The 14889-nt window shown below is 45.2% G+C and overlaps 1 protein-coding gene across 5 annotated transcripts in view; it reads left to right on the forward strand.

Annotated features, from left to right (window-relative positions):
• Positions 1-14889, forward strand: part of LOC122809023 (cAMP-dependent protein kinase catalytic subunit beta) — a 2062609-nt gene that overhangs the window by 1209194 nt on the left and 838526 nt on the right. For all 5 annotated transcript variants that reach the window (XM_044080223.1, XM_044080224.1, XM_044080222.1 and 2 more), the window contains one exon: positions 6508-6636. In XM_044080223.1, the coding sequence (XP_043936158.1) occupies positions 6508-6636 (129 nt within the window). The remainder of the gene's footprint in view (positions 1-6507; positions 6637-14889) is intronic.

Below are 14889 nucleotides of genomic sequence, written 5' to 3' on the forward strand. Positions count from 1 at the left end.
GAGGCACAGACACAACCACTGCCACTACAACAGGACAATCACAGTGACATGGCTCTGACACCGCCTACCAGGGAACAAATAGCAGCACCCTTAGGCGGAAAGTTAGCCTTATTTTCCAAAAATTGGCACTATATCACAAGAGACAAGTGGATTTTGCAAACTATAGACCAAGGCTACAGGTTTCATTTCCACACCTTACCAGTAAAAAGAGGAATGCCAAACCTACCTCCAAACCAAAAAACAGAAGCTCTAAAACAGATAGCTCAATTAACAAAGATGAGAGCTGTGGAAAGGGTACCACCTACAGAACAGGGCAAAGGATTCTACTCCAGACTCTTCCTAGTACCAAGAAAAGAGAAAAGTTGGAGACCTATTCTCGACCTGTCCGCTTTAAACACATTCATCATTGTTCCAAAATTCAAAATGCTGACCCTACAGCAACTTCTTCCCATGCTGGGCAAGGAGTGTTGGCTGGTAACTCTAGATCTCAAGGAGGCATACCTGCACGTCCCCATACGACCAAGTTGCAGAAGATACCTCAGATTTCTTGCAGGATCAGAGCATTATCAATTCTCAGCATTGCCCTTTGGCTTATCTACTGCCCAGAGTATTCACAAAATGCCTGGCATCAGTAATCGCTCATTGCAGACTACAGGAATCCAAATTTATCCATACCTGGACGACTGCCTCATACAAGCGGACAACAAAAGCAAGCTGACAAAAGACTTACAAAGAGTCATTTGCTTACTACAAGCACTGGGATACACAGTCAATTTAAAAAAGTCAAGACTGATACCATCCCAAACAAGAACATTCTTGGGTGCAGAATTGGACACAGTAAAACAGATGGCATTCTAACTGCAGAAAAACAAGAGCAACTCCTCTTTACTTCTTGGCATTAACAAAGCAGAACAAACTAACAGCAAGGAAAGTACTGCAGGCCTTGGGCTTCATGGCATCATGCATAATCCTGGTCCCCCATGCCAGACTGCATATGAGAAAGCTACAGTGGTACCTAAAGAATTTATGGTCTCAACACAGGCACAGCTTAGAAACCAAATACCACTAATCCCATGCCTGAAACAAGAGTTCCTATGGTGGGCTCAAGCATGCCAGTCAAACCCAGGCTTGCCCTTCCACAACTTTCAAGCAAGCCAAACCATCACAACGGACGCCTCAGACCTAGGTTGGGGCCCACATGCTGGACAAATGCATACAAGGATTATGGACTCCAGAACAGCTGCACCTGCACATAAATCAAAAGAAATGCTGGCAGTAAAACTAGCAATCCAGAATTTCAGACCATTCCTCAAAGAAGGCCATTTAATGATAAGGACAGACAACACCACAGTCATGTGGTACATCAACAAACAGGGAGGCACTCATTCATACCCCTATGCCGAATGACTCTGGACCTATGGAATATGGCTCTGAGCTACAACATTCAGTTACAGGCAATATTTGTACCGGGAAAAGAAAACATCCTAGCAGACATGTTAAGCAGAACTACCTCGGATGCTCACGAATGGATGCTACACCCGGACATCTTCAAGGCCATCTCAAAGAAATGGGGAATGCCACAAATAGACCTATTCGCATCCCCACTCAATCACCAGCTCAAGAAATTCTGCACAAGGACATTCCACCCACTTGCATGGAAGGTGGACTCTCTATCCTTCAGTTGGAAAGGCCTGACAGCATATGCATTTCCACCTCTTCCTTTGATGCACAAGGTACTACTGAAAATCAAAGAGGAACGTCCAAGGATAATTCTGATAGCTCCAAATTGGTCAAGACAACACTGGTACCCATTGCTGAGGAGCATGTCTCGGGGGAGAACGTGGACACTACCCCTGATGCCTTTGATGTTAACTCAGAACGACTACAACATCATGCATCCAAACCTAAAAACTCTACAACTGACTGCCTGGAACATTACATAACAGCAACTAACCCAGATTTATCCCAAAGGGTTAAAGACATTATCCTTGAGGCCCGCAGACCTTCAACAAGAAGGAACTATGCAGGAAAATGGAAAAGGTTTGTCATTTGGAGTACTGAAAGAGGAAAAGATGTGTCAAAGATAGATATTGCCAACATCCTGGAGTATTTGGCAGAGCTTCACCATACAGGCCTGTCCTATTCCTCCATCAAGATACATGCATCAGCTATTTCTGCAGAATACAGCTTCGATCCCCCTGTCTTCTCACATCCTCTACTCAGACAGTTCCTCAGAGGAATCAAGAATGTAAAACCTCCTAGGAAACCACCATTACCAGCATGGGACTTGAACTTCGTGCTAGAAAAATTGACACTCCCTCCATTCGAACCAGCAGCAACAGCAGATCTCCAACACCTATCCTGGAAAACTGCATTCCTACTGGCAATTACTTCAGCAAGAAGGGTTTCGGAACTACAGGCCTTAATGGCAGTACAACCCTTCCTAATCTTCCATCAAGATAGTGTGTCCATGAGAACTAATCCTACATTTATGCCTAAGGTGGTATCCAGAGTGTCTCTAAACCAGGCAATCCACCTACCTACCTTCTTTCCCAATCCACAGAACAGGGGAAAGACTGCTGCATACCTTGGATGTACATAGACAGTTGCGCTACTACCTGGACAGAACCAAGGGCAATAGAAAAACTGACCAGCTTCTAGTAGCTTATGCAACAGGAAGGGAAGGAAAAGCAATTTCCAAACAGACAATCTCCAAGTGGATAGGAAATTGCATAAGATTCTGTTACTCCTACCATGGAAAGCAAATTCCACAGAACATAAGACCTCATTCTACAAGGGCTACAGCCACTACCACAGCTTTCTTACGAGGAGTGGCTACCAAGGACATTATTGAGGCGGCTACTTGGACCTCCGTGCATACATTTGCCAAGCATTATAACTTACCTCTATACTCTAGATCCCGAGCAGGGTTTGCCACTGCTGTATTGCAAGGGATCCTAACTACACCATAATTCTTCTTCCTCCTCCCTAGTTTGGCTATGGTATTCTACCCATTTGTTAGGACTGCAGATGCATCCTTGAAGGACATAGTACAGTTTTGTACCTACCATAAATGTAGATGTCCGAACAGGATAGCATCTGCAGTCAGGATTACCCACCCTCCTTCCCTCTGTGGTACTCCTAGGTATATACCCTCCTAATAGCTAGCTGGGGGGGATCTCTTATGGTGTATTTGTTTGTATATATGTACATACATGCTTATTTTTTGTGTTTGCCTACTATTTTTATTGGAAACATTGGCATTTACCCAAAATTTAGTTTTCCAAGAGGGCAACTGGCATCTGGGGCAAGAAACACTGAGGAAAATGGCGTCGGCTGATGCCTTTATACCCGAAGACCAGCAGAGATGACGTCGGGTGAAGTGCGACACCAGCCGAGGCCAGACCCAGACTTTGGAATCCGGCCGACCGAAGGGCTGCCTGACGACAGGACAACCCATTTGTTAGGACTGCAGATGCTATCCTGTTCGGACATCTACATTTATGGTAGGTACAAAACTGTACTTACCTCTTCTCGGGATGAGCACGCTCATCCTCTCTTGCCAGTGCTTCAGCTCATGAGTCTCTGATGAAACCCGTGGTGTCTGTGCCATAACCAGGCTTTATCACTCTGTGCCATGGTGCTGCATCAGAGGACTTTGCTGCCTCCGGTTACTGAACAGGCTGTTGATGCCTTGTTTACAAGCTGAATGATGGGAATGGATTTTTGCTGTTGGTCAGGTAGTGAGGATCAATTCCTCTGCTGGAGTAGGACTTCCAGTTAGACAAACACAGTGACAAAGGCAACAGTTATCTGTGGTGTTCTGTCTGCTTGCAAATGGTCTGTAGCACTAATTGATTTTGCACGTCTTTCAGGCTTTGCAGTAGTTAAGCAGGACGGCTCGTGAAGATCCCGACAGGCAATTCCAAAAGTAACATGGAACATTAATCTTCCTTTGACCACTTTGTATTTATTGCACAGGAAATGCATGACACTTTTCAGTCCGTATCCCCAGAATGTAAAATTGGGTTTAAGATAACCTGAGCAGATTGACATCAGAACATAAATGCCAGTTCTTATGAAACTGTGTTGAATGTATTCCTTATTGACTATATTCAGTATTGGGGCAAAGTAGAAGCTGGTGCACATCGCCATATTTTGCAAGGTTGTCAGAAGTGTTCTTATAGTGCTGTAGAACTAGGGCAGCATCCGGGATTCTATCATGAAGAATTGATTGTCCCGCATTCTTTTCATAGGCCTATCATTTACATAGTCCAGTCATTTTTTTTTTGATTTAGCAGAACCTAATCAAGGTACAGGAGTCCTGAGTCTGTGTGATTCTGGTACTGCTCTTTTGGTGAAGGTTTGTTAGTCTGTCTTGTGTGTATTCTTCATCTGCCAAGGAGAGCAAATACGCTGTCTGTGGATTACTGGGTTATTTTACTGCTATCTTATGTGATTTGCAGGTGTTCATTCATAGCTTGTCTGCAAAATCTTTTGGAAGATTTGGCTGAGATGATGAACTGGTCATGATGCTGGCTTAGTAGATAAGATGTTTGCCTCACAGCCTCAGGGTCTAGGCCTCACTACTGACTTCCATTCACTGTCTGTCTGAAGTATGGGTGCATGTTTTCATGTCTGTGTGTGATTTCTTCATGAACTCCTGTTTTCTTTCACATCCCAAAGCCTACTGTTGATTGACTGCTCCTTGTCTTTGTAGCCTGGGTCATGACAAAACAGGGCTACAGACAGATCCATTTGCCCAGTTAACAAATAAATAAATAAATAAAAATATAACTGTAAGTCAGAAAACATTCACACAATTAGAGTAACACTGGTTCTTTGAAAGGAATTTGCCTTTCTTCAGGTGAGATACCTTAGGTGCCAGTATGCGTAAAAGTTTTGTTTTGACCTGGTGTTGAGATGCTTTATCTTCGTATTTTGTGTCTGTACCACAGATGCGAAGTGTATACCTCTTTGTAAACAGCCTCTCAACCCTATCTCTTTTTTAAGAGTCTGGTTCTTTGGCTGTTAAATTTTATTGTGGGTAATCTGTTTTTTCTTAATTCTGAACTTGTTTTTCCTGAGATTTTAAGTACCCTTCTTGAAAGCTGATATTCTGTATCAGAAAGGTATACTTACTGTTTAGATTACTTTATCCTGTATTTTTAAAAATTGTGTCTGTCTACATTACTGCCTGCTCAAGTCAAAGTGCATCTGCAATGATCCCAAGCTGCGTTTCCTGTACTGAGAGCTTAAATAGATCTGAAGTCACTAAATTACCTTTTGAAGTATATTTCATGTTAATGAGCATTTTGTTATAACACATTTATTTGTTTGACTGGGTAAGCCCCAATAGGCATAGCCTGCTTTCAGTGGAGACCTAGGGTGACATTTCTATTGAATAGGGTCAGTAGGTCAGGCTACTGGGGAAAATCCCCTACACTTTCCATCTGTCTGTGCTACCACAAATGCAAGCAGGTGGGCCCTTGACTATGTCTTATCCTAAGCTGACAAATAGCATCTCAGAAGTGCAGGGAACTCCCTTTTGTTATACATAGTCATTACTAGAATATTAACCCTTGCATGTGGTATGGGGTAAGAACCCACAATAATTGATCTTCCAGACATCAAAACTGAGTATGCTACCTAGTCGGCCACTGACCCTGCACGTGGGTATGGGAAACCTTTGTTGAGATAACCACAGGCTGTTCTACTAGAACTGTGATAACACCTGTAAGGTCTTGGTTACATATGTGCAACTGTTCATTTAGACATTTAGCCAGCAATACAGACTGGAGCAGGATTCCGAGAGCAGGGTCTTCTTCAGCCACAGTTCTTCATTGGTTCCCCTCCTAACTCAGCGATGCCTACTACACAGGACATTTACTTGTATATCTTTCCCTCTTAGTTTTGCCAAGGCCTTACTTGTGTGGTGCTCTCTTCAGAGCCTGACAGCTAATGCAAGGGCCATATTTGAAGTACGTTCATATAGTTATGTTGGTAATTGTCTTAAAAGCAAGTCTTTGAGAAGGCCTTTTTTCAGCATTAAACACTGTCCTGTAGCTTTGTCTAAAAAGGTTAGTTTGAGCTTGTTTACATTAAGGTTTTATTTTTAGAAATGTCTGATTAGGAAAGCTATTTTGCTCAATCTTTCCACAAGACTGGTTTAACTTTATACTTTTCTTTTTGAGACTAACAAGAGGGGATGTTGAGAACCTCCTCCTTACACAGGGATGTATCAACATTATGGATAGTCCCTATCTCATAACTGGTGAAAGGTCTTTTTCACACTGGGTTGTGACAAGCCACTAAGTGGCATCAGCCTTGCATGTGATGCCCACTATGAGTCACCTGCTAAAATCTTCTGTTATTGTGAGTCTTAACATAATTGCACTTTCAAGTAACTTGATGGGTAGTGGGAGCTCTTGTGGTTATATTTAATGGTTCTTCATGATTTTAACTTTTTCTAAATTATTCTAAAATGCTTATTTTTTTCTCAACCAGAATACTGCTTCCTTAGATGATTTCGAAAGAATAAAAACCCTTGGAACAGGCTCATTTGGAAGAGTTATGTTGGTAAAACATAAAGGCGCAGAGCAGTACTACGCAATGAAGATTCTGGATAAACAGAAAGTAAGTGTTTTTTCTAGCAGCAGTACAGTCTGCTTTCTGTTGCATAATCAAAGGTTTTCAAAAACCACTAGTCCTTGGTTGACATAAACTTTTTTTTTTTAATTAGCTGTTGTATTTACACTGCTGAAAGTTGTTAGTAGCATTGGTGATTGTCGTAATTTGCAGGATAAGCAGGAGTTATTTTCCATGTTGTAGAGTTTTTATTGCACCTTCAAGTCATGTACTTCGAAGGTTTATGCAAAGTGTTGGTTGCTGAGTGTATGTGATAACTGTTTTAGACTTTCTGCTAGCTAAAAATATGGATATGCAACTGTATTGTGAAAACAAACCTATGCACTGAGGTATACTTGAATTTCCCTTGTATTGTTTCCTCATTTTTATAGCATCTTAGTTAAGTGAACATTTTGTCATATGGAAAAAGTACTTTTGAGCTTTGTGAACCTCAGATGTAGGCATGAGGCACCTCTTTAAATTTTCAGATTCATGCTTTCAGCACAAAGTTGTAACTGCTCTCAGAAATTATGAATAACTCTTAGGTGAGATAGTGAAGGATTGAATTACATGTAGCTAGTCATAGTTAAATTATTTTTATATTAAACTGTTTCCTACATAGTTTTACAGAATGCAGTCACAGATCAGTTTCAGTAATCAGACTGTAAAATTAATTTTATGAACTTACCAGTTTTTGCCTTAACCCTCTTGAACACATGATCTGGAAATGGGGAAGTAATGTTTGGAAGTCGTTCAATAGCAGTAGTACCTAGGTTATGTTTCTAACAATACTGTTTTGCTTCCACATTCCTTGGTGATGTTGATTTATCACATTTTCCATAACTCTAGAAATAGCTCTACTTTAACTGGGATACTTTCTTTTTGCCTCCTACCCCAAGTGCTATATTGTCATAATTTTCTGCAAGAGTATTTTACTTTATTTGAAGTTTGTTCTGGTTAGGTCTGATTACTTTGTGTGTAGCCACATGCTTGCAGATTCCTACCTCATTTAGCTGATTTTTATAAATGTCCAGTGGAATGCAGGCTTTACTGTTTCTATAATCCAATACTGTGTAGTTCAAACATAATTGATTTTAATGGATGATAAAGAACATTTTGCCCATTCAGTTCACACATTTCTCTTCCCATTTGATAAGTTGCAGATGATGCATAACTGCTTATTTTCTCCAGCTTTCATAAAACTTATTTTAATTTTGCTCTATGCATTCTCGAATTTTGCCATTGTTTAGTCGTATTGCACCTTTAGAATGGCTGATGTTATGTGATCCTATCTCGCCTACATTCTGACTGATGGGTTCGGAGCCGATCCCTCGGCTCCGACTCGGCACGCTTATGCCAAAGAGCGAAGTCTCTTATTGGCTGAGCTTACTATATCCCAGGATGCACCACTACCAGTCCCCCAGATCTCGTTTGCCGCTTCCCTGCGAAGACGTGGTCTCGAGCTGGCTGGGCTGAGTAGTTATTTTAACTAACTTTTTCTGTCAGTTTTTTGCTGTTTTTGACTCAAAAGCTGTTTTAACGGCTAACGCTCTCATTGTGTGTGTTTGGATTGTTGAAAGACTTGTTGTGTGATTGGGTTGAGTTGGTTTCGGCGCCCCCCCTTCATCTAGGGCCTTCCCGGTCAGTCAACCCTTCTAAAACCTTACAGGGTTTTCAAAGTTCCCTGTCATTCGATAACTGTAAGCCTATATTTAGGTTTGTCTATCAGTAAGTCAGTAATTGTATTTTTTCCTGTCAAAGTTACTGAAATTGTCTATCATAATGTCTCAGACTCCTAGGCCTTCGGGCTTTAAAAAATGTACAAAATGTAGTTTCAAAATGTCTATCACAGACGATCACTCGCTCTGTGTGTATTGTTTGGGTGCAAAACACTTACAGGAGTCATGCAGTGTATGTCACGCTTTTTCCTCAAGGGTCCTCCAGGAGAGGAAAAATAAATTGATTCTTAAGGGATTAATTAAACCTTCCTTTGAAGAAGCCTTGGCATCCTCTCCTTCTCCGGCAAAGAAAGGGCCGGTTCCGACCAGTCCGTCGGATCCGACCGCCAAGAGACATAGGCAGGCCTCTCCTTCGGCTCCAAGGACTTGAGCCGAGGTCGAACAGTCTGCCTCGATGCCACCAGTATCGACTCTGGCTTCGGAGCCGATGGCTGGGGCATCGAGGCGGGTCACCTTCGCCGGCTCCACTGGTCTCGAGCCGACAAGGTCGCCGCTCAGACACTTCCTCCTCGGCGCCAAGTCCACCTCGGCACCGATGGAATCTGGTCTGTGTATTCCTTCGGCGCCGATAGTCATCGAGTCACCTCGGAGCCGGTCCCCTAGTCCCTTGGGGCCGTTGGAGAGGCCGTCTCGAACCCATTCTGTTTCCTCTCGGTCTTCGAGGATGTCAGATTCTGATATAGACAGGGTGCTCCAAAGACTGTTCCAGTCCCCAGTCTTCCAAAAATTTGTTTCGGTTCCGACCCAGTTGGCTTCGGAGCCGATGACCTTGGCCCACCCTATTGCCATTCCTCCTCCGACTGTTTCGGCTCCGTCGGAGCAGGTGCTGTTGGAGCCGGTGGAGATCTTAGGGTCGGCTCCGACCCTTACTCCAACCCGGGCCTTCGGGTCCGAGTTTGGTACGCGGACTTCTTCGGCTGGACCCGGGGGTGATGTTTCGGGACCTATGCTTTCGGTTCCGAGCCTCCCCCTCGGTGCTTCGGCTGCGGGACTTCCGTTGGCTATCATGGCTCCGGGAACCGGACACTCCCAGGATTCTGGGGGTCCGGCTTTCAGAGCCATGAGGAGTGCCTTGGCCAAGTCCTCTTCGGCCATCTCTCCGGCTTTACCGGCACCTTCCCTGGGCGTGGAGACTGGGTCTTTGGCAGTTCCCTGTCCGTAGTCAGCGGAGCCCGGGGCCTGAGGTTACCCCCAGTGGGGTTCCCCTCCTCCTGAGGGTTCTTCGAGTTGTCTTCGGAGGAACCCCAAGGAAGAGATCGTGCAAGAGGAAGCACGTGGACTCCCCGAGTCTATTACATCAGACACTGATCTTGATGATGCAGAGGGGTCCCCTGTCGTCCTCAGATGATGTCTCATTTGCAGACATCTTAGAGATCCTCAAACAACGAGGCGGCTGGATATCCAAACCCCCTCTGCTGATGAGTCAGTGCTCCTCAAGGCCTTTGGGGCTCAGCCCTCCGCCTCCTGGGTGTCTCCGCCCGACGAGCTTCTGGATTTAGTTTGTCAAGGGCGGAACATCCAGATACCGTGGAACCAGTCCCTTCTCGTCCAAATAAATTTTTGTCTGCTCCCCGAGAAGGAGTTCCTCACTAAGGGCGTGGCTGTAGATGCCATGGTGGTGGCATCTGCTACACAACAGGACGTGGCAGAGGCTTCAACGTCCATCCATCCTCCTAATAAGGAGTCTAGGAGTATGGACAGGTATGGAAGCGCACCCTGACTTCAGCGGCCTTTACTTTAAGGTCTCTGAATTATTTGGCACATTTTACCAGGCTTCAGAGGGATCTGGTCAAGGAGTTGTCAGATTCCCTCTCGGTAACCTACCTGAGCAGCTAGCCCAGTCGGTTAGCTCTCAGTTGACTATCCTTATGTCAATTTCTAACTCGTCCATGAGGCTCATTTCCTATGCGGCCGAAGGGGCGGTAGAGCGGCAGGCACAGGCGTGGCTCTACGGAGACAAGCCTGGCTCCGCTTGTGTCAGTTCGAGGCCTTCAAGTCTTCCTTCGCCGACTCCCTTTGATGGGTCCTCCTTGTTTGGACCCAAGGTTAAAGACACCCTTACCGCTGTGAGCAAGAGGGAAAAACTTTATCTGCCGTAGGTGCCCGTTATTCCACTCCCTTCGGCCTTACCCCAAGGCTAAAGGAGGGAAAATGTGGTTCCGCAAATCTCGTAAGTTTTTCTCCCAACAGCAGGAAGATTCCCCTTCCAGAGGCAGAGGACGGGAAATTTTTCAGGAGACGCCGTCCCAGAGGCGGCAGAGGGCCCCGCAATTCTGGAGACCGCGAGTCCTTTCGTGGCTCTTCAGCCTCCCACACGCCATGAGGGATTGCCCGGCTGTGCTGCTCGGAGCCAGTCGGGTGTCGCTTTGCCAAGCACCTAAAAGCCTGGGAGTCAATCACTCAGGACAGATGGGTGCTTCGGATCATTGCCGGAGGTTACACCATCCCATTCACATACTCCCCCACCGTCCAAAAGAATCCCGGACCCACCACCCAGTCAAAGGGAAATGGCAGCCGCAGAAGCTTTAAAGCTGCTAGAAAAGGAGTCATCCAACCGGTCCCCACAGACCAGATCGGATCAGGAAATTACTCCAGGTTCTTTTTAGTGCCAAAAGACAGGGGACCTGAGACCAATATTGGATCTCAGCAGACTGAACCAATCCGTCACGAAATCCAAATTCGAATGGTCACGTTACAATCCATTCTCCCATTGTTGGAGAAGGATGTTTGGATGTGCTCCATAGACCTCAAGGACGCCTATTATCACATACCGATACATCAGGCGTCCAGGAGGTATCTGCGCTTCAGCCTGGGAGTCAGTCATTACCAATTTTGCGCTCTGCCCTTTGGTCTCACCACAGCCCCCAGAGTGTTCACCAAGTGTTTGGCAGTAGTGACGGCTCACCTGAGAAGTCTTGGATTCCAAGTGTTTCCCTATCTGGACGACTGGCTCCTGACTGCCGCCACCAGGCATCTACTAATGGACAACCTCAAAGCCACCATCTCCCTGGGTATTACCCTGGGGATTACATTCAATTGGTCAAAGTCTGTCTTGCTGCCCTCTCAACGCATAAAGTTCATAGGAGCAGAGATAGACTCAAGATTGATCTTGGCGTCTTTCTTCCTGCCGAAAGGATCCAAACTTTACAGGGCCAAGTTCAAGCTCTGATCTCGAGATCCAAAGCCCCAGCCAGGATGGTTCTACAAGTTTTAGGCTCAATGTCTGCCACGGTTCTCTTAGTTCCTCTGGCAAGATTGCACATGAGGATTCTTCAGTGGCTATTGTCAACTCAATGGTCCTTTCAGGATCTTCCCCTCAATCATCACATCATGATTACGGAAATATGCAAAAGGGACCTTCGCTGGTGGCTTCAGACATCCAATTTGAATCAAGGAAACCCCTTTGTTCTTCCCTCTCCAGTGGTTACCCTGACGACAGATGCCTCCCAGATAGGGTGGGGGGGGCATTGTCTGGGCAGGCTAGTTCAGGGCTCCTGGCTTCCAGACGAAGCTCTTCTCCACATCAACGTGTTGGAGATGAGGGCTGTACTTCTATCCCTACAGGCCTTACACAAGTTTCTTCCTCAGGGCATCATCGCCATACACACAGACAACATGTCGGTGGTCTGGTATCTGAACAAACAAGGAGGGACCAGATCATACCCCCTTTGCAGAGAGGCCATGAGAGTGTGGGAATGGGCTGTAGCTACCAACCGCTTCTTGGTAGCGACCCACATCCCGGGAAGGTCAAATATATTGGCAGACAAATTGAGCAGGACAATTCTCTCTCCTCACGAGTGGTCTCTAAACCACACAGTAGCAGCTCAGGTTTTCAGGAGATGGGGGACGCCGTGCTGTGACCTATTTGCAACTCCACTAAACACCAAGTGCCAAAGGTTCTTCTCCTTGATCCCACATCAGGGAGTACTAGCTATGGATGCTCTAGCACAACCTTGGCCAACAGGGCTACTTTATGCCTTTCCTCCAATTCCACTTCTCCCCAAACTTATTCAAAAAGCTTCTCAATTGGGGTCCTCAATGATACTGATTGCCCCATACTGGCCTCATCAGGTATGGTTTCCTTACCTGAAGAAGCATGCGGTGGACGATCCGTGGACTTTAGACCTAATTCCGGACTTGCTAATCCATCAGTCGGGACATCGGCATCAGTCCCTTCAATCTTTGAAATTGACAGCTTGGCTCCTCCACTTCCGACTTTAGTCAGAAGGCACATACTAGACCCGGAAGTTGTTCACATTTTATCTTCGGCCCACAAACCCACCACTAACAAATTGTACCTCAGTAAGTGGAAGAGGTTTGCTATCTGGGCTCAACTCAAGGGCTTAGACCCTATCACTGCTCCTGTCCCAGAGGTTTTGAAATTCTTAACATCCCTGTTTAATCAAGGATCTTCTGTCTCAACTATTAAAGTCCAACTAGCGGCTATCTCTAAATTCCATGGATCCTCCTTTGATGAGCAGCAGACTATGCAAAACTTTCATTAAAGGTGCGAGCCTATTAAGACCCCCAATTTTTCATCCTGCACCTCCGTGGGATCTTGATTTGGTGCTTCGCGCATTAACATCTTCCCCTTTCGAACCGGCTGCTACATGTGAGTTAAAATATCTGTCTTGGAAAACTGCCTTCTTAGTTGCGATTACTTCTGCAAGAAGAGTTTCAGAGCTTCAAGCCCTGTCTATTAAGCCACCGTACTTGATTTTCCACAAGGATAGAGTATCACTTAGGCCTAATCCATCCTTTGTCCCAAAGGTCTGTTCTAGTTTCTGTCTCCAACAATCTCTAGAGCTACCAGTTTTCTTCCCAAAATTCTCCAATGAAGCAGAATACACTCTCCATAAATTGGATGTTCACAGGCAATTACGCTTCTATTTAGACAGGACTCAGCAACTTCGTAAGTCAGACCAGTTGTTTGTGTCCTTCTCAGATAATAAATTGGGCCAAACCATCACAAAGCTACTATCTCCAAATGGATCAGAGATTGCATAACTCAGGCTTATTCTTCTTGAATAAGCAACTTACAACATCTATCAAAGCTCATTCTACCAGAGCTATGGCTACTTCTATAGCTTTTCATTCCAAGCTCGCTATATCGGAAATTTGTGCTGCGGCTACTTGGTCCAATCCGCACACTTTCATTTCCCACTACAAATTGGATGTGGCATCTAAAGGGCGAGCTTCATTTGGTTCCACGGTACTCAGGAGTGTTTTCCAGTGAGCCACCCAGGATTCAGGTGCTAGGGACGCTGTCCCATCAGTCAGAATGTAGGCGAGATAGGATCACATAACATCTTTTAGTTATGTACTCACCATAACTTCAGATGTTTGGGATCCATCTCATTCCTAATACCCACCCTCCTTCCCTCTGCCTTGGAGATCAGAAGAGATTGAACGGTTTTGAGTTCTACTGTTTTATCTTGTTTCATCTGACGATGTTATATAAGCAGGGCGTGCATGTGTGCATGTATGCGGACAAACTAGATCTGGGGGACTGGTAGTGGTGCATCCTGGGATATAGTAAGCTCAGCCAATAAGAGACTTCGCTCTTTGGCATAAGCGTGCCGAGTCGGAGCCGAGGGATCGGCTCCGAACCCATCAGTCAGAATGTAGGCGAGATGGATCCCAAACATCTGAAGTTATGGTGAGTACATAACTAAAAGTTTCATCTATCTGCCATTTTTTTGTGAAAGAGTACTCCTGTAACCCTTGAGCTGTCTACCCTGTATCTTTAAGTTGTGCTTTTCTCATGATCTCCTCAATTTTTATACTGGTTGCCACACACACAGTGAGCCTATGTGTACAATATTTAAAAAAGAAATGGCAATCTTGATAAGCATTGCAGAAAGCCATTCATATTGCCAGCTATAGGCAACTTTCAGGTCTTAGCACAGTTGCTTTATAGGTTCATAGGTTCATACTAGGCTATCTGCCCTAGGACATTTATAAGCCTAGCCAGAGTGTGTGTGGCTTTCACCACCCCTTAGGATGAGAATACTATACCCATTAGTTTGCTGTGCCTCTGTCCAGCAGTGATACAGAGATGATTCCCGGGGTAAACCTACGATCTCCCATCCACTCGTCAAGATTTCTCTTGAACAGAGTCAGTGAGGGGCTCTGCCTCACATGGACTGGGATTCTGTTCCATAGTGTAGGGAGTCTCTGGGTGATGAATCTGTCCCTCCAGCACGTCCTATTTATATCCGTGTTGAGGTTTACGTCTCTTGCTCTCGTGGCTCTGGTGGATTTGGATTTTTTGAGGTGGAGCATGTCCATTAATTTCGGGTTGGACATGGCCTTGTATGTCAGGCACAGATCACCTCTGAGCAGACGGTATGCGACTGAATAGAGCTGGAGTTTTCTGCAGTCGGGCATCGTATGACATATGTTTGAGCCCCTTTATCCTTTTGGTGAGGAACTTTTGGGGTCTTTCCAACTGCTGCAGGTGTCGGGTAAGGTACATTCGAATGGGGCGTTGTACTCAATCATTGGTCTGATAAGTGAAGAG

Source organism: Protopterus annectens, chromosome 8.part0, assembly GCF_019279795.1.
Source record: "Protopterus annectens isolate FY-2018-M chromosome 8.part0, PAN1.0, whole genome shotgun sequence".
NCBI lineage: Eukaryota > Metazoa > Chordata > Ceratodontiformes > Protopteridae > Protopterus > Protopterus annectens.